A 20,385-nucleotide genomic window follows, 5' to 3' on the forward strand; every position below is an offset into this window, starting at 1 on the left:
TTCAGGAGTGAATGAGTTAATTTATAAATCCTTGTCAGTCTACTTCTCTTACTCCTTGAAACTATCAAGAATTTCTCTGTAACAAATTAATGCATTTTTGTTTAATTCACTTATCAGAAAGCCGGAATCTTAGAGCGAATGATGCCCAAAAGCATGATAAAGAAAACAGACAAGCCTTCATTAGAGGAGGAAAGCCCCTGTTTACCGGTCAAGCTGGACACCAAAAGACATCCCCCTCCAGAAATGCCCGCTCCTCCTGCGGACCTCACTCAGACACAGGTAAAGCTACTGAAATTATTCTATAAAGTCGTTAACAAACGTTTAACTCATCACCATTATGTTACAAATATCACATAGGCCTGAAAACAATCACCATTATGTTACAAATATCACATAGGCCTGAAAGCAATCACCATTATGTTACAAATATCACATAGGCCTGAAATCAATCACCATTATGTTACAAATATAACAGGCCTGAAAGCAATCACCATTATGTTACAAATATCACACAGGCCTGAAAGCAATCACCATTATGTTACAAATATCACATAGGCCTGAAAGCGATGTAGTCTTAGGTCATGGTTTTACATTCACTTTATTTGTTTAAATATAACTTGACCTCTACAAGTATGTAAGAGTACCCAGTCCACTATACCTACTGGAGAAATATGATTGTTACAATATTCTAATATGATCACTTCAGTGTGTGATAATAATAATACTTTACCCCTACTATTACAGCACAAGAAGAGAAAGGTGATCGAGGGTATCATAGGCAGTGAGAAATCCTATATAGATTCTCTGGACAGGGTGGTCAATGTAAGTAACAGAGTTCTGGACAGAGTGGTCAATGTAAGTCACAGATTCTCTGGACAGAGTGGTCAATGTAAGTAAACAGATTCTCTGGACAGTGGTCATTGTAAGTAACAGATTCTCTGGACAGAGTGGTCAATGTGACTTAACAGAATTCTGGACAGAGTGGTCATTGTAAGTAACAGATTCTCTGGACAGAGTGGTCAATGTGACTAACAGATTATCTGGACAGAGTGGTCATTGTAAGTAACAGATTCTCTGGACAGAGTGGTCAATGTAAGTCACAGATTCTCTGGACAGAGTGGTCAATGTAAGTAACATATTATCTGGACAGAGTGGTCAATGTGACTAACAGATTATTTGGACAGAGTGGTCAATGTAAGTAACAGATTATCTGGACAGTGGTCAATAAGACTAACAGATTCTCTGGACAGTGGTCAATGTGACTAACAGATTCTCTGGACAGAGTGGTCATTGTAAGTAACAGATTATCTGGACAGAGTGGTCAATGTAAGTCACAGATTCTCTGGACAGAGTGGTCATTGTAAGTAACAGATTATCTGGACAGTGGTCAATAAGACTAACAGATTCTATGGACAGTGGTCAATGTGACTAACAGATTCTCTGTACAGAGTGGTCATTGTAAGTAACAGATTATCTGGACAGTGGTCAATAAGACTAACAGATTCTATGGACAGTGGTCAATGTGACTAACAGATTCTCTGGACAGAGTGGTCATTGTAAGTAACAGATTCTCTGGACAGAGTGGTTAATGTGACTAACAGATTCTCTGGACAGTGGTCAATGTGACTAACAGATTCTCTGGACAGTGGTCAATGTGACAAACAGATTCTCTGGAGAGAGTGGGCAGTGTAAGTAACAGATTCTCTGGACAGAGTGGTCACTGTGACTAACAGATTATCTGGACAGAGTGGTCATTGTAAGTAACAGATTCTCTGGAAAGAGTGGTCAATGTAAGTAACATATTATCTGGACAGAGTGGTCAATGTGACTAACAGATTATCTGGACAGAGTGGTCATTGTAAGTAACAGATTATCTGGACAGAGTGTCAATGTAAGTCACAGATTCTCTGGACAAAGTGGTAAATGTAAGTAACATATTATCTGGACAGAGTGGTCAATGTGACTAACAGATTATCTGGACAGAGTGGTCATTGTAAGTAACAGATTCTCTGGAAAGAGTGGTCAATGTAAGTAACATATTATCTGGACAGAGTGGTCAATGTGACTAACAGATTATTTGGACAGAGTGGTCAATGTAAGTAACATATTATCTGGACAGAGTGGTCATTGTAAGTAAATAGATTCTCTGGACAGAGAATGTAACGTTTCATGGTCAATGTATGTTTCAGGAGTTCTATAAATTAATTATTTGTCTATTGTTTTAGTTTACATGAAGAATGACTTTTTAATCTCAGTAATTTATAACCAGAAAATTAACAGCCTATATGTTGGGTACCTCTTTGACTCTCTGTCTGTGTTTTAGGTGTATAAAACCCCTCTGTTGGCTGTTTATAATTTGGACACTAAGGAGGGGAAATTAAAGGATGTATTCAACAAGACACAAGAGATCCTCAACTATCACCTTATGTTCCAACTGGAGCTAGCCGAGTGTGTCAAGAACTGGGACACCACAGAGAGGATTGGAGACATTTTCACTGCTTCTGTAGGTATTTGTTGTGACATATGATGAAGAGGGTGCTGTTTTAATATTGTTAGAAAATAACTATCAAATTTATATATATGGAATTGATATCAGTATCAAAGTTGAATCAACAAATAAAGCTCCTCTCAAATTCCTGTGAAATTTAATTTCTCATGATAAAAGTAGTTTTCAGTAAGTTATATATCTTCCTGGTTGATATGTACTGAAATATCAACAACTTCTATAGCTCTTAAATATCTCTTTAAAAGTTGTTTCTAGTAGTGTTTATACCTCTTTTGTTTTGTTAAGATATTGTGATAATTGATGGTAAATACTTGTTGTATTTTACAGTTTTCCCGGGCCATGGTGGTTGATGTTTACAGTGACTATGTTAACAAGTTCTCCATGGCAATGGAGGAGATCAAACGTGCTCAGAATGCACAGCCTGCTCTCCGCAAATTCTTACAGGTACGGTATTACACCATCACCGTAGTGATGTGATTCTTACTGATTTATCCAAACATCATTACCATAGCAACCTAATGGCTACAGATATAGCCCATCACTTTACCACATAGTTACATATTTAACTTAACAAGATCACCATAGCAACCTGATGGCTAGAGGTATAGCCCATCACATTACCACATATTTAACTTAACAAAATCACCATAGCAACCTGATGGCTACAGGTATAGCCCATCATATTACCACATAGTTACATATTTAACTTAACAAGATCACCATAGCAACCTGATGGCTAGAGGTATAGCTTATCAGATTACCACAAAGTTACATATTTAACTGAACAAAATCACCATAGTAACCTGATGGCTACAGGTATAGCCTATCACATTACAACATAGTAACATATCTAACTTAACAAAATCACCATAGTAACCTTATGGCTACAGATATAGCCTATCACGTTACCACATAGTTACATATTTAACTGAACAAGATTACCATAGCAACCTGATGGCTACAGGTATAGCCTATCACATTACCACATAGTTACATATTTAACTTAACAAGATCACCATAGCAACCTGATGGCTAGAGGTATAGCTTATCACATTACCACAAAGTTACATATTTAACTGAACAAAATCACCATAGTAACCTGATGGATACAGGTATAGCCTATCACATTACAACATAGTAACATATCTAACTTAACAAGATCACCATAGCAACCTCATGGCTACAGGTATAGCCCATCACATTACCACATAGTTACATATTTAACTTAACAAAATCACCATAGCAACCTGATGGCTACAGGTATAGCCCATCACTTTACCACATAGTTACATATTTAACTTAACAAAATCACCATAGTGACGTGTTGGCTACAGGTATAGCTCATCACATTACCACAAAGTTACATATTTAACTTAACAAAATCACCATAGCAACCTAATGGCCACAGATATAGCTCATCAAATTACCACATAGTTACATATTTAACTTAACAAAATCACCATAGTGACCTGATGGCGACAGGTATAGCCCATCACATTACCAAAAAGTTACATATTTCACTTAACAAAATCACCATAGCAACCTAATGGCAACAGATATAGCTCATCAAATTACCACATAGCTACATATTTAACTTAACAAAATCACAATAGTGACCTGATGGCTACAGGTATAGCCCATCACATTACCACAATGATCTTATAGATACAGATTTATCCAAACACGTAACCATAGCGACCTGATGGTTTTAGATATAGCCCATCACCACCGATGTAATAGTTAGAGCTTTTGCTAAACATTATTACCATAGCCCATCTGATTGTTGCAAGTATAGCCGATCACATAAGCACAGTGATTTACTAGTTACCATAGCAATCTAATGGTTTTACACAATACAATGAAAACATATTACCTGTAAACTAGAGACTGTAAACGAACATTTAATTTGGAATTATCAAGTTTTCTCTTACCTGGTATAAGTTCATTCCTATACAGATATACTGAATTCACCTTGATTAGTTTTGATGGTAAGTGGTTTTGTGATAGTAAATATTGAGTACATTATTCCAGAAATCATAAACCATCTTCTGTCTAGCAATAGAAAGGCCATCAGGCTGTCAGCCGAAGAGATTTCTGTCTCTTTTTTGACACCTACTGTTCTGAAAGTGCAGTATATTTTAATGTCTTCTCTTTTACTAACAGAAATTCCTTCAAGTTCATCTAACATTATAAGATTTAGATAGAAATAGGAACATCTGTTGTTAATTTAAGATTTAAGATTTTGATACTTGATAAATAAATGAACGTTATTTTCAAAAAAGTCGCTGCTATTCTGAAACACTTGATTTGAATATCAAAAAATTGTTACCATAGCCACAATTTGGAAATGAGGTAAGCCAATCAGATTTATCGCCTGGTGCGCGCAGTAAGAGGCCGGTTGACGTACAGGCTCTACGACGAGATCCGAACTTTCTAGTCGTCCAGGTATTATGATACAGAAGTGATTTGACGGTTTGCTTTAACAATGCTTGTTTGTACCCTTAGACTGGCTGTGATAACATCACCTTTAAACATCTGAATGGCTGCATGTAGCTAATTCTAATGGACGACTTGTATTTAAATACAAGCCGACAGTGTATACATATTATACCTGTGCCAGGTATTTCATCTTTCTTTCAAAAAAAGAATGATATAATGTCAAAAAACATTATTCTTGGAAATGACATTTGGAAGTTTTTCAGATAAGACTTGAAAAAAAGAAACACTCTATGTTACTTTAAACCTTTAACAATTTTGTTTGCCCTATGGCTACTTTAAAAGTGGAAAAATCTTCTTGTAACCATTTAAACTGATTGCAAATTTCAATGGGGAGTTATTTTCATTTGCAATAATTCTGCAATCTGTATTCTCTTTATCTATAATCTATTTTTTTCCGGTGAAAGGTTTCAAACTATCTTGTAGTTCAAGTACACTATTTTCTCTATCTTCAGTGTAGTGAAACTGACAGGCTGGGGTTTTAGATAAGCACAATTAAATGTGTATGTTGTTAGGATTTTCTGGTATTCTAATAACCATTATTACTTATATTAGGTTGAGCTTGTAAGATGTCAACTGTAATATTTTTTTACTATATTTTTTTGTTAACCTTAAATATGAATTACATTATGGCTTCTAGCAGTAGATAGCTATTATCCTCTGTCAATCTATCCTGTCCATGCGGCGTCTAAGTCTGATATACTGTTTATTTTCATTACATATGCTGTGTTTTGTGAAACAGCATTTACTTTTTATCACATAACTGGGAAAACTTACATTTTTACAGGTTTTTAAACCAAAATGCAGAAGTCTAATCAAACGGAGAAAGCCATTTTGTTGCGCAATTCACAATTTATGACGTCATTGTCCATATTATGACGTCACAATCGATTTCTGACTGGCACAGCCAATGAAATACGCTCCAGGGTATATTACACTTGTGACATATGTAAAAAATAATACACGGGCGAATTCACTGGATAACAGCCGGATTATGTGATGAAAGATATCTCTACTCCCCTTATCTATATGCAGGATATCTCAACGCAACACTTACTAGGGTGTAGGATATCTCTATCTTCCATACCTGTGTGTTTGGGATATCTCTATCTCCCATACCTGTGTGTGTAGTATATCTCTATCTCCTTTATCTAGGTATCTGTCTCCCTTACCTGTTGGACACAGTAGTGTATCTGTATCTACCTAACTTGTACATGTTAGATAAGATTTATGCTGTGTAAGACAGAATCATGTGAATCGAAGGTATGGGATCAGATGTCTTTTGGTGTTACTGTGAAATCACCGTGTCTTTGCATTCATTAGATAAACAAATTTTTGATGGTAGTGATATGGAAATTCTACACTACAGAATTTGGCTTCAGAATGTACCTCAGCAAGTCTCAATTTCTACATACTTACATAGAATCTACAGGCAGTATCAGTAGTTATGATGGGATTTTGTTCCCAGTCTTGTAAAACTCACAGTTAATACATTTGGCATGTTTCTTTACATACTAAAACAATAATGTAGTTTGTCCAGTAGCCTACCAACTGTAGAGTGTGAAGGCAGTGTGTGTGACCACCATGACCCTTGACCTTTGTCACCCTAATAACTGTCTATTAACATACAAAAACAATAATATGAACAATGAGACTCAATTTATCAAGATCAAGTTTATGTACCATGTATACACATATCTGTAATAGTTAAAACATAATATCTACGTAAAAGTAAAAAATCAACAATAGCAGAATTTTTAAAATTCCAAATTTTTTGAGAAAAATTAGGATAAAAGTCAGTATTGGAAAATAATTGGACTACTTCTAATACTGTATAGTAGTGTATGTTTTAACCTTAATTGGGAAAAAGCATCAATTGTTTTATGTATGTTATATATGAACTTGTATTAACTTTTTGGCCTGATCATAGCTTGATAAGAACTTAATAAGAGCTTCGCTCGGGCGCCAAAGGCGCCCGAGCGAAGCTCTTTAATGGTAACACATGCGTGTGTATGCAGAGTTGCTTTCCCTTTCTACACCTTGCCTTTAATTTTTTTCGTCCAGAAGTAGATGTCCAGTGGGGAAACCGGAAGTGTATCCTTGAAGCAAAGACAATCGTGTTTCAACCCATCCATTAACATCTTCATATAGTGAAAGCAATACCCATGTTTCATTACTTGCCATCCCTGATATTTTTCTTTTTTGAGCTAATATTTACAAGTTTAAGGATCTTAGCAGTTTAGTTGCCTAGGCATTCAATGACGAAAAAATGGCGAGGAAATCTCTAATGTAAAATGACTGAACAGGAGGAAATCACTTTTGAGAGGGTAAAAAGAAAATCATGATCTCGCTACTTGTTATGCGAACTTTTTTAAACGAAATTGCTACTTTTTTTACAGTCAAATGTGTAAGACACTGACAGCTTCAAATGATAATACAAAAAACCCAAGCCAATCACTCACCACCATATTGCTGTACGATAAGAATTTATTGAAATATCAATTCGGGCCCGGACATTTTCGGCCAATGATACCGCGGCAAGTTCGGCCCATGTAACACCTAAAAATTTTAAGATTTGGCGGTAAAATCTGACGTTGCATGCTTTATGATGTCATAATTCCAATGGGGGCCGAACTTACGGCCATCCGATCCTCCGACAGGATAGTTAAATAATGTTCAAAAACGGACATGCTGCCATACTTACTAGAACGGACTTAAATAAAAAAGGGTCGAACTTGCCCGTCTCCCTATTGTTATGTCGGTCTTAATCTCATTAGAGCTTGTGTTTTATTGTTATTCTTCGACTAGCCGACTTTTAATAAAGTTTATCTTATCTCATTCTGAAAGTTGTATTCTTAATCAGTAAATATCAGAGATCAACAATGGCTACGCTCTTTTAAGGCTTTGCCTTTTCATATTAACCTTGAAATAGTAAAGAATTCCCGCTACAAAAATTAGTTGACCATTGACCTTCATACAACATGCAGAAGACAAACATTAGGAAAGCTAAGAGTCTGTAGGTATAAGTGTCTGAGAGTGAACATGGAGGGGTTTTATAATGGTGTCGTGATGGGATTGAGAGTGAACATGGAAGGGTTTTATAATGGTGTTGTGATGGGATTGAGAGTGAACATGGAGGGGTTTTATAATGGTGTTGTGATGGGATTGAGAGTGAACATGGAGGGGTTTTATAACGGTGTCGTGATGGGATTGAACAGATTTCGACTAAATTTGGTCTGGAGCATCCTTAGGCCAAGGGGGCTCAATTTTGTATAAACGATTGGTGTCAGGCCCCCCTGGGGCAGAGAGGCGGGGCCCAATAAGGGATATCGAGGAATAGCTTTAATATCCTTCTTCTTTCTGTTGGGGTGAAGGTATTTTGACCAAATTTGAACAGTAGCATTCTATGGGGAAGGAAAATCAATTTTGAATAAATGGTGGGTTTGAACCCCCTGGGGGCAGAGGGGCGAGGCCGAATAGGGAAAATAGAAAAATAGCTTTAAAATCCTTCTGCTTCTGTAGGGATGACAGGATTTCGTCCATATTTGGCCTAAAACATCCATGGATGAAGGGGACTTAATTTTGTATCAATGATGGGTCTGACTCCCCTGGGGGCAGAGGGGCGGGGCCCAATAGGAGAAACATAGCAAATTCTTCAAAGCCCTCCATTCCCTGAAGGATTGACAGGATTTTGTCCAATTGCATATAAATATAACCCCTGACTAATAACCATGTAATACATGTACACTCCCAGCAACATCTGGCTATTTCCACTTCAATTTTGCTAACATTTCCAGGTGAGCGATACAGGCCCTCTAGGCCTCTTGTTTAAAACATTCTTCTTATAACGGAAGTAAAACACATCATATTGTGTGAATTCTATGCTAAATATGGATAAAATCAACTTGCATTCATAGTAGCATGAATGTTGAAAAGATTCTGTTAAGTATGTTTATTTTCATTTTAAATCTATAGATATTAGCGATAAGAAAATAAGAATTCCATAATATCTGGTTTGATGAAGTGTCTAGTGATATTCTGGGAGTACCAAGGTAAATATAACTTTTGTCATAGTGTACAAGAAAATTAAATATGTTTAAACTAGTGAAAATTATCTACCCACATTCTATAACACATGAGGTCACAGGTAAACAGGTATGTACAGGTAATAAGATCACAGGTAAACAGGTATGTACAGGTAATAAGATCACAGGTAAACAGGTAAGACATTCATTTGGATCTGCTTATTATATATTCTACAGCTAGTCTAGCAATGTCAGTGATTTAGACAGTTGCTAGGCAACAACTTCAGGCAGTTGCTAGGTTATTTGATGTCTCAGTTTCTCTCTGAAATATTTCTGTTAAGCTAAATCTGCAAATTCTGAAACACTCTCAAACATATTGCCTAATTTCTATGTTTATGATTTATTTCGAGCATGACCTTGACATGTGACCTCTAACTTTCATGTTTCCAAAGCACTTTGAACTACTTATGTAAATATATTTGTCGAAGCAAATTAAAAAAATATGTATGAGCAAGCATGTTGACAGTAGGAGATAATCACTGATGTGATAATGTTAACATGTATATAAGTCATACATTTCGATAATTGGAAACAGATTACGGAAGTAAGGTTATTAACACATGATAAGTAAACTGTAAAATGTCATTAAGATATGAAAGGTCTTCCTGATAATTAAATACTGAGTCTGATCATTAGTGCCTGGGTAAATCAAATATAAAACACACTCAGTTTGCTAAGTTCAGTTGTGTGATTAACCTTTTTCAGGAACAAGAGCAAACGACATCTGACCGTCTGTCCATATTTGGTCTGATGGTGAAGCCTGTCCAGCGGTTCCCACAGTTCATCATGTTCATGCAGGTATATCGTACTTAGCCAATGTGATTATCTCCCTTTGGTGATGCCCTGATCAGTAGATCTTTATAGAAAGTGTACCACTGTCAGAAATGTAACAATGCATTGGAAACTATTTTTTCCTTGCAGGACTAAAGCTTTGATAAATCATTTCTGAAAAGAAAACCATACCTAGCCGGATTTTCCTGAAAAAAAATGTATAATTAACAATAATGTTTAAAGTAAAATAAATTGGTGACTAGACTGAAATTTGAACCCTGGACTTTAGATTGTTATACTATCCCTCTAACCAACTGTGCTGCCTGGTCAGCAAAAGTGGCATGGCTCCAATGTGCTACAGGTACGTAAGTGTATTTCAAAAACAAAATTAAGGGGAGGTTACTATTTATAACAAAAACCACAGTGCTCTGGGACAGGGATCCTTAAGTACTATCGTCAAACCCTTTTCTTTCTTTATCGCAGACTGAGGATTGTACTTGATACATGAACTATAAATTGAAAAGTGGTAGACATTAGATATAATTCTATGATGTGTTAGTTTTTCCATGAGGAAAAGGAATAATCTTAACCTTCCACTAACTGTAAAGTTACTGTCACCTAGGACTTACTGAAGTACACACCACCGAACCACCATGACCGCTGTGCCCTCCAGAGGGCGATGACTGAACTAGAGAATGTTGCACACCGCCTCAACGAGAGCAAACGTGAAAGTGAACAGTATCTGGAGGCTAAGAGACTGCTCAAAAAGCTTGGCAGGACGTTTCCTGAACGCTCACAGAAACTGCTCCGTCAGGACGACTTTGAACAGATGGTAGGTCTGCCCTGAGATATTTCCTTCTCAAAAAGTTTACATTTAAATGATTAAATTAAATGTTATGTAAATCAATTTATGATATATTTAAACAAGATAAACAGAAAATAAGAGAGAGGAGGCAGAACTTGTCTAATGTGTTACAACACAAAGCAGAAATAGGTGTCCTATGTGTTAAAACTGTGTATATTGGTCTGTTGCCAAGGGTTATACTTTAGTTACCTTTAAAACGGAAACACATGCGCTACAGTAGAATTATTTGAAGCCTTTTAGCCCACCTGTTACAAAGTTCTTGGGTGAGCTTACATACAGAATAAACACTGTGATAGATATCAGTTTGGATTTAACATCCCACCTAAATTCTGTATGATTGATTTTGTAGACCAAGGCCAATAACTCTGCGGAGATCCAGATGAAGAAGCGGCGCCTCATTCTGATGGATGACTGTTTGATTTTGATTGGTGTAACTTACAGGTAAATATAGAATATACCCTTAACTAATGTTTATGACCTTGAACTATAAAATGCTGATACCAACTCTATACTATGACCTTTACCCTCAAGGTCATAGACTGAAAATGTTGATATCGTTCCTCCGCCATGATTGTTTCTAGAGCAGTAATAATATAAGACTCTTTCATGCCCAGGGGTGTAGGAAAGGGACATTCCACTCGAGGGGTTTTCAAATTTGTTAAAACCCGAGGCTTTGCCGAGGGTTTTGCCAAATTTGATAATCCTGAGGATGGAATGTCCCTATCGTACAACCTTGGGCATGAAAGAGTATTTTTCTCTCATTCCAACCACCAGAATAATGCTAGAAACCATAAATATGCGTTTTGACTGGCTAATGTGTACGGTAAATATATAGTAAAAGGTTTTAATTTCTTCACGTCGTCTTTTCCGCATTGTGGCATCGGAGAGTTCCAAACTGTGACGTCAAGTCATTGTTGAGCTATTGTGACGTCACGTCACATGAAATGGGGTGTTAGATAGAAATTTCCTACACCCCTTTCTTACCCTGGACAGCTCTATCTTACACACAGGGAAATGAGAGAAAAATTGTTCCAGCTTATCTTCACAAAATAAAAAAATATCCTGCTGGTAGTATAGTGGTCGCTTTCCTATGCTCACTTTTGTAACCAGATTTCCGTGGCCATTTTTATATTACCGTAGAAACAACTTGCAAAATTGCTGAACTTTTCAAAAATTGTTCACCGGTTTTTTTCATAATCTGTAGAGACACTGAAGACCGCCGGGCGTCAGAGCAACTGAAGGTGAAGAGTGTTTGTGCACTGGTGAATCTGGAGTTGAAGGATAGTTCTATCTCTCCTGACATGCAGAGCAATATCTTAACCACAGGTCGGCGAACTTCCATACAGACAAAGGCCCCACGTATGTACTGCCTGATACAATGTCTTAATTAAGCATTGAAATGCCTTAAGTTGGCATTCATAGACAACATGAATGCTAACTGGACAAAGGCAAATGCATTGAAGCGTGCTTAAGCGCTTCACGTTGGATTTGCCTCTTCCAGCTGGCATTCATATTGCTATGAATGCCAACTGAAAACAGTTCAATACTTATGTTTACTGTTTTTGGTATCTGTTTGTCTCATAGAAAATTCAGTTACTATTATTCAGCATGTGGTTCAAATAATTATATTTATTTATCATTTATGCTTGTTCAGTGAATAGAACAGCCATCAGTCCAAGGAGGGTCAGTGTTATCCAACAGACTTAATCATTGTGTTATAAGAATGATAATGTCAACAATTGACTCATGGCATTCATAGACTATATGAAGGCATTCATAGACTATATGAATGCCATCTAATGTACTCGAGTTATATAGTGGCAATGCCAAAAGTTGATCAACACTAGAACAGAAAATTTTACTGAAGTTCTGGGAAAATAGAAACAACAGACAACCCCGGGAAAAAAAATTGACAACCAAGAATGTTGTTGGAAAGAATGAAGGATGCTGCACGCTGAACTTATTTGTGTATGTACCGACAGAAAAGCCGGAGGATGATCCCTTCCACCTGTACAACGACCTTAGCGGCATGATGCATGACCTTTCTGTTCTTGCTAAGATCGGAGCCCTCACCTCGTCGCTTCAGAATACGTACGAGGTAGGTTTATACTTCATCATAAGGTGGATACAAGATAAAGACAGTTTTCATCATACACAAATAGAAGATGACTGATTTAAGGTAGGTCCCTACACTTATAGGACTGCCACATAGTAGAAATGGCATACAGTGTTTTACTTTACCGTCTATCCGACATCTGCACAACATTGTAGTGATACTTTTCTTATTTTACAGGTTAAATTAAGTACAGGTTTGAAAGAGTTTTTGTTGATATGATATAAAAAAAGTTTATTAAATTGATCCAATAAAGCTTCCTTGATGTGAAAACTTCCAAAATCATTTAAAATTATTTTCAATTCATTGTGAAACTTGCTAGCTGAGACCTCATTTCTTTTTCTATAAAAAAGCTTTTTAATTCACTGAATTTCTAGGAATACAATATATTGTGATATGAATACAATATATTGTGATATGAATACAATATATTGTGATATGAATACAATATATTGAGATATATTGTCACAATATATTTTTTTACACCTCAAGTGAATTTCTAGCTATTTGATTGGTTGGGAGAAAATTAAACAAAAATCTCTGTCCTCCTCCGAAAATACATTGGTTTTAATGGACGCGGTTGATATTGCCATGAGACAGTGAAAAATATCACATGCGCGAAAAATGTGCGTTCACCGCTTCGTTTCCCCATCGTGATGGTCACAAGAACGTTTGACGTTAACAGCCAATTTTATCAAGTGCCGGTGCGATAGCGATTGTAAACAGCAGACTATCAACAAACAAAATGTCATTATCGAGGTTTGCTGCCGTTTCTGAGCTACAAAGACTTTTGGTGTAACAAAATAGATATGACATTCATTAGCAGGTGACAGTGAATAATGTCAACCCGAGAAAACCATTGTCACCCAAGGCGAAGCCGAGGGGGACAATGGGTTTTTGAGGGTTGACAATATTCACTGTCACCTGCTAATGAATGTCATATTTATATAGTAGTATACCCTTACATATTGCAATCTTCTGCAATAAGAAATTGCTTGCTTCATTGACCAATTGATATTTTAGTCCTCATTTTATCAGAAAGAAGTTTAGTTGTAGAAATTTATAAATATATCGCTTACAAAATTTTCATAACTCCTCATTTTCCACGTGACAGAATTTAAGCGAGGATCTTGTGATTGAGGTGACACGTGACCTCCAGCAGATGATTCAGGTGAAGGACCAGCAGCTTCAGCTTCTGAACAGCTGTACCATCAACGTCCACGATACCTTCAAGTAAGTCTGCACCACTAGTAATTATACTGTTTCATGTCACTGCCACGATATAGTCCAGTAAACTTGTTAGTGTGACCACCTGTATTAAGAGATCACTTTAAATGTTCTCCATTGAAGTGATTTCATTGTGAATTGAACCTGTATAAAAAGACCATTTGAGTTCAGACCACTTTTTGGACTTTCCAATGGTGGTCTCTTAAAATGGGTTTGACGACTTTTAAGACTTATGACTTTATCAAACTATTGTAATACAATGTTGACATTGTGATAAATCCAACATGAATTTTCTCTACACTATTATTACCATATTATGCAGTATTGACAGTGTGATATATTTTACAGGAATATGTGATACACTATCATCATAATTATGGTATGAACAATATTATTTTTTTAACAGGAATGTGCGGTACACGTTCCAGACATCGACGCCAGTGATGAAGCAGGAGTGGTGTAAAGAGTTCCTCATGGCCAAGTTTGCTCTCGGTAGGTCTACCATATATATCACCTTTGTAAACAGCCATTAAACAACAATCAGTTTCAAAATCCCTAGCACTTAACTATATCTCAGCGATATCCTCTAACCTATATCTCAGTGATATCCTCTAACCTATATCTCAGCGATATTGTCTAACCCATATCTCAGCGATATCCTCTAACCTTTATCTCAGCGATATTGTCTAACCTATATCTCAGCGATATCCTCTAACCTATATCTCAGCGATATCCTCTAACCTATATCTCAGCGATATCCTCTAACCTTTATCTCAGCGATATCCTCTAACCTATATCTCAGCGATGTCCTCTAACCTATATCTCAGCGATATCCTCTAACCTATATCTCAGTGATATCCTCTAACCTATATCTCAGCCAAATCCTCTAACCTATATCTCAGCGATATCCTCTCACCTATATCTCAGCGATATCCTCTAACCTATATCTCAGCGATATCCTCTAACCTATATCTCAGCGATATCCTCTAACCTATATCTCAGCCAAATCCTCTAATCTATATCTCAGCGATATCTTCTAACCTATATCTCAGTCATATCCTCATTGTGGCCACTAATATACTCCATAAGTTTATCAAACGTCTCAGCCTCTATCAGCTGTCATCAATTTTCCTTCCAAGGGATAATAGTGAAACTTGGATGGGTCATCTCAGAGACCCTTGGTCAAATAGAGGAAAAAATACTTTTGACTTTTTCTCCAGTTCAAATGTAAACTCAAATGGCTCAGTTGTTAGTGCTAGGGGGTTAATGTGTGAGGATCTAGTGTACCAAGAGAAAACCCACGTGGTTGAGCTGGTGAACCCATAATTTTTCATATCCGATCGCGCAATCAAACCCTGGCCGCATCAGTGAAAGGCAAGTTGGCTATTAACTGCACCGCCCTTGCACCCAGTTCAAATAGGTACATGGTAATATCTGTATAAGTGATGTAATATTTATTGTATGTACAGAACCACCCAATAACCCTGGCTGGCTGAAGGGAGAGGAGACCAATTCACTACAGCCTGCTGTCTTCATGAAGTCTGTCTGTGTGGACATGCCTCGCAACTACACTAAGGTAGGTAACTATTGGTGACATGGATTTCACTCACCTCACAACTACACTAAGGTAGGTAACTGTTGGTGACATGGATTTCACACACGTCACAACTATACTAAGGTAGGTAACCCTTGGTGACATGGATTTCACTCACCTAACAACTATACTAAGGTAGGTAACTCTTGGTAACATAGATTTCACTCACCTCACAACTATACTAAGGTAGGTAACCCTTGGTAACATGGATTTCACTCACCTCACAACTCCACTAAGGTAGGTAACTCTTGGTAACATGTATTTCACTCACCTCACAACTATACTAAAGTAGGTAACTGTTGGTGACATGGATTTCACTCACCTAACAACTATACTAAGGTAGGTAACTCTTGGTGACACGGATTTCACTCACCTCACAACTATACTAAAGTAGCTAACTCTTGGTGACATGGATTTCACACACCTCCCAACTATACTAAGGTAGGTAACTCTTGGTAACATAGATTTCACTCACCTCACAACTATACTAAGGTAGGTAACTCTTGGTGACATGGATTTCACTCACCTCACAACTATACTAAAGTAGGTAACTCTTGGTGACATGGATTTCACACACCTCACAACTATACTAAGGTAGGTAACTCTTGGTGACATGGATGTCACACACCTCACAACTATACTAAAGTAGGTAACTCTTGGTGACATGGATTTCACTCACCTCACAACTACACTAAGGTAGGTAAGTCTTGGTGACATGGATTTCACTCACAACTCCATACTTTTAACTTCTCTATAAGTTTGATTGTTAATCACCTTTCTAGGTACAAAGTGGTGCAATGATGATTTTAAAATTTTAAAATTGAATTGGCTTAAGAAATTTTCAGGTTCATGTTGAATTTACATATTCATATATCACACCGGCAAAACAGGCGTGACAGTGAAATGACCTAGTATAAATTTTAAGATATGAAACATTGACTAAGCTTATATAAAAATATGATTATTCATTGCCAATGATGAAATAGTTTAGTAAAATAAAATGGTAACCATTCCTTCTCCTGTTTTTTCTGCTATTGACTGTTGATTTCTACCTCTTAGATGAAGTGTGCAGTACCTGTTTTCCTGTCCGCCCCTGGGACCATTGATATTGGTATTCAGCATTTATGGGTTGTCATGACAACAGAGAAGCGGACACAGGTTGCCCTGGTGTCCACCCAGTCGACAAAGCCTGCCCTGGTGGAATCGTTCCAGGCTATGGACGTGGAGGCGGTTGCTGTGGAGATGGTCCAGGGTTACGCCACCGTCGACACAGAAGATGCGTTTGTGGAGGACACAGTGTGGATGTCCACCATTAAGTCAGAGTAAGTAAACAGCATCAGCTGATACTGGTTTGATTGTTTAATACACTCCTTTGATAACTGCCATTATAGCCAATGATAAGATTGATAGGGTCTATCATATGTAGGTATATGGGATATGGATGTTCTACCCTAGGGGGATGGGGGATAGAATTTGAGTCAGAACTGAGGCTTTACCAAGGTTTCCACACCAAATTCTGTACCCAAGGGTGGAATTTCTATATCCCACATATCGAAATAATGAGTGATTCTACCTCTTAACAAAATTTTGGTTAAACAGGACATTGACAATACAAATGCAACACCAAATAGCCATAGCTGTCAAAAATCATTAGGAGGTAAACTCCCTCATTAGGAGGTAAAATCCCTCATTTTGACCAAAATTTTACAAGCTCCCTCGAAACTCCCTCATTCAAGTCAAAACTCACACAAACTCAAAATCTACATCCTGTGGTCAAATGATCTCCTAGTTACTGCAGGGTGTGATTAATGATCATAACAGTGTGTCTGAATCAAAGGAACGCTTTTTGGAGTTATTTGATACATAAAGAGGGAACAATCAATTGAGCAAAGCAGTTTCAGCTGCGTTTCGTGCACTTCTCCCTCATTGGAAATGTGGGATGAGGAAGTTTTTTTTCGAACTAAAAAAATCAATTACCTGTAACTGAGCAAGATTAGGTTATCTCAGTCTCTGGCTAAGATTTTGTAACATCCCAACCTCGGCTTATGCCTCGGTTGGGATTTTGTTACAGAATCTTAACCCTCGACCGAGATAACCCGATCCCGTCAGTTACAGGTAATAGATTTTATTATTCCGCCTTTTCGTATTGCAGAGTTATCTGCTCTTGTGAGCAGGTATTGATTGTTACGTCATTTGTTTGTGAAAGTAACGTTATAAGTTTTTGAGAAAACGACGTAATTTTCTCACACAAACAAGAGCAGATAACTCTGCAATACGAAAAGACGGAATTGACAAACTAAGGTCATATTCACATTCATTAATTGTGATGTCATAATAGCACAGGTCACTTAGTGCACACATGGATGTTCCACATGGGACACATGTATCTTGCATTCGCAGAGGTGGGAGAAAAAATAGTAATGATTAAAAGTTTATGAGGTTTTTAGCTAAGGCGTTAGCCGCCAGCTATTGGTATTACTTTAGTTAATGAGCTCAGATATTCATAAATGTCGATTTCACACAGACGGCCTCTAGCGGTAGTCACTGGTACTAAATTGAATCATATACCGGACCTACTGTCTTTATTATGCGTAACTTTGGACTCAAATGCACTTGAATGGCTTGTAAATATCATTACTTTTCTTTATAGAACATATGATCTTATCACAACGTCGTATTCTTATTGAAAATGCACCCTGTTTATCTCAATCGGGAACTGCTACTTGAATGTAGGTCATGCATGCTACACGCAACTTCCGGTAAAAATACTTCAGTTAATGAGCTCAGATATTCATAAACGAGACATAACGTCACCTTCTAGTAATACTAAACAAACTGCAAATAAAATCCATTACCACGGACTCAAGTTCACTCAAACGTCATTGGATATAATCTTATTCTTAGTTAGAACTAAGTATCCTTCTAAAACTTCGTATTTACTCTTGGAACTGTCGCTGGATTAACCCTTTACACGGAAATATTGTCCTGTGATTGGCTAAAATTGGTGACATTTACGTCCCTGTTTACAATTATATATTGCGTGGTCAGAGCTATGAAGCGGTCCTGTTCCAACTAACTGAGGATAATCAAAAGTGCTAATCAGTAATAATATATCTGATTCACGCTTCATATGATTATAATGTTATCAAAATATTGCATATTCGTTCATCGTTAAAATAACAAATCCTTACTAAAAACTCTAAAAAAAGAAACGACGGCCATGTTAGATCACGCGTGATGTTATCCGTTTCCTTATATGGCCTTCACGGCCAAATATAGTATTACTACTGATGCGGTCATGTTTACTACAATTTCCATATTTGGTCATGACACCCATATTTAGACGTCTGACCTATATCGGAAAGATTGAGGAAGTTTCCAACATGGCAGTCAATTAGGATTTCGCTTGCACTTGTTACGTAAACTTGATAATTTAACGAAATATAAGGCGGAGTATAACTTACAATTATGTAGGAGATCAACATAAAAAGTTCATATTACAAACCTATTAATGGATACGGATCCTGTCAATTAATTCTAAAATCGCCTCCGTGTGATTCACACCAGGCTTGCCTAACTAAAATGGGATCAACCGGCCGGGGCAGATGAGACCGGGAATCATGTTAGAACTAGCCACTGTCCTTCTCTAGTTCCATATTGGTATTCTAACCTGAAGGCTTTTTTTACCTTCGCAGTATTATCATTTTGTTCTATTTTCATCATAAGATATGCTATTGCATTTTTATATCGCCTTCTCGCTAATTACAGCTCAGCCAGAAACGAAAATATGCTCCGATAGGCCTACATTTTATATGTCTGTTGGTGTGATTTGTGTTTTTCGTTTATTGAAGTATTACCATATAACAGGACTCTTTTATTTCAATATACACAAAAACAACAACACCTTCGGAATGATTTCAGACATATACTGCGGGAAAACACGAGTGATCTCCCTTACATTTAGACATGCGCACATTTTACTTTCGTTTTGTGTAGGCCTAGACATCATTCGCAACGCGAAGCGGAAAAGACGAAAATGCAGGCGAGTGTTGACTTAATGTTAGGCATGTTGTTTAAGCAGCATTGACAATGAACAATATACATACACTTCTGCAACGTTTACCTACTACTGATTCATAAATAAGGCTATGTATCCCGATTTCGGTGACTTGTGGCCAAGCATGCGGCCGAAGCCGCAGAGAATGGCGCATGTTGTCAGCGGCGATGACAAAAAGGAAGGTGCTTCTACGGTATGTATAGCAGTTATTATGCAAAAACAAACATAATAAACGGACGTTTTACTCTAGTGAATTACAGCGTCACGAGGAACGTCTTTCTCCAGACGTGTTGCAAAATTTTCGAACTGCTTAGTTGCAAACTGATTTCACTTAAGCGTTGTTTGTGAGGATATTTGGCCTTACATTTCTTCTCATTCAGTTAAAAAAAAACATGTTATAAACATTGTATTATTAGATTCATTGTGATGTTGGCTTTCATTGAAGTTTCAATTGTTATACTACTTGATGTTTTGGAAACTTAAACAAGTATAGTAGTTCTAAATATTATGAAATGACAGAAACATTAGGCCAAACAAATTACTTGTGTTTCTACTATCAGAAAAAAATAGGGTAGGTATGTATTAGCTAGGCATTTTATTGTTAATTTGAAAAATATCTTTACTGCGCTAATATAGAGCAGGAGTTCTGACTTTAACAGTGCATATAAAAA

At 37.1% G+C, this 20,385-nt stretch overlaps 1 protein-coding gene across 4 annotated transcripts in view; it reads left to right on the plus strand.

Annotated features, from left to right (window-relative positions):
• LOC110464540 (rho guanine nucleotide exchange factor 10-like) overlaps positions 1-20,385 on the plus strand; it is a 69,911-nt gene that overhangs the window by 38,668 nt on the left and 10,858 nt on the right. For 3 of the 4 annotated variants that reach the window (XM_021519796.1, XM_021519799.1, XM_021519797.1), the window contains 14 exons: positions 118-279; positions 745-822; positions 2,324-2,503; positions 2,834-2,950; positions 4,841-4,951; positions 9,793-9,885; positions 10,481-10,690; positions 11,073-11,164; positions 11,928-12,082; positions 12,706-12,821; positions 13,951-14,069; positions 14,470-14,555; positions 15,533-15,639; positions 16,717-16,979. In XM_021519796.1, the coding sequence (XP_021375471.1) occupies positions 118-279; positions 745-822; positions 2,324-2,503; positions 2,834-2,950; positions 4,841-4,951; positions 9,793-9,885; positions 10,481-10,690; positions 11,073-11,164; positions 11,928-12,082; positions 12,706-12,821; positions 13,951-14,069; positions 14,470-14,555; positions 15,533-15,639; positions 16,717-16,979 (1,889 nt within the window). The remainder of the gene's footprint in view (positions 1-117; positions 280-744; positions 823-2,323; positions 2,504-2,833; positions 2,951-4,840; positions 4,952-9,792; positions 9,886-10,480; positions 10,691-11,072; positions 11,165-11,927; positions 12,083-12,705; positions 12,822-13,950; positions 14,070-14,469; positions 14,556-15,532; positions 15,640-16,716; positions 16,980-20,385) is intronic. The other variant, XM_021519798.1, reaches the window with a different exon arrangement.

Source organism: Mizuhopecten yessoensis, unplaced genomic scaffold (genome assembly GCF_002113885.1).
Source record: "Mizuhopecten yessoensis strain PY_sf001 unplaced genomic scaffold, ASM211388v2 scaffold11009, whole genome shotgun sequence".
Taxonomy (NCBI): Eukaryota; Metazoa; Mollusca; class Bivalvia; order Pectinida; family Pectinidae; genus Mizuhopecten; species Mizuhopecten yessoensis.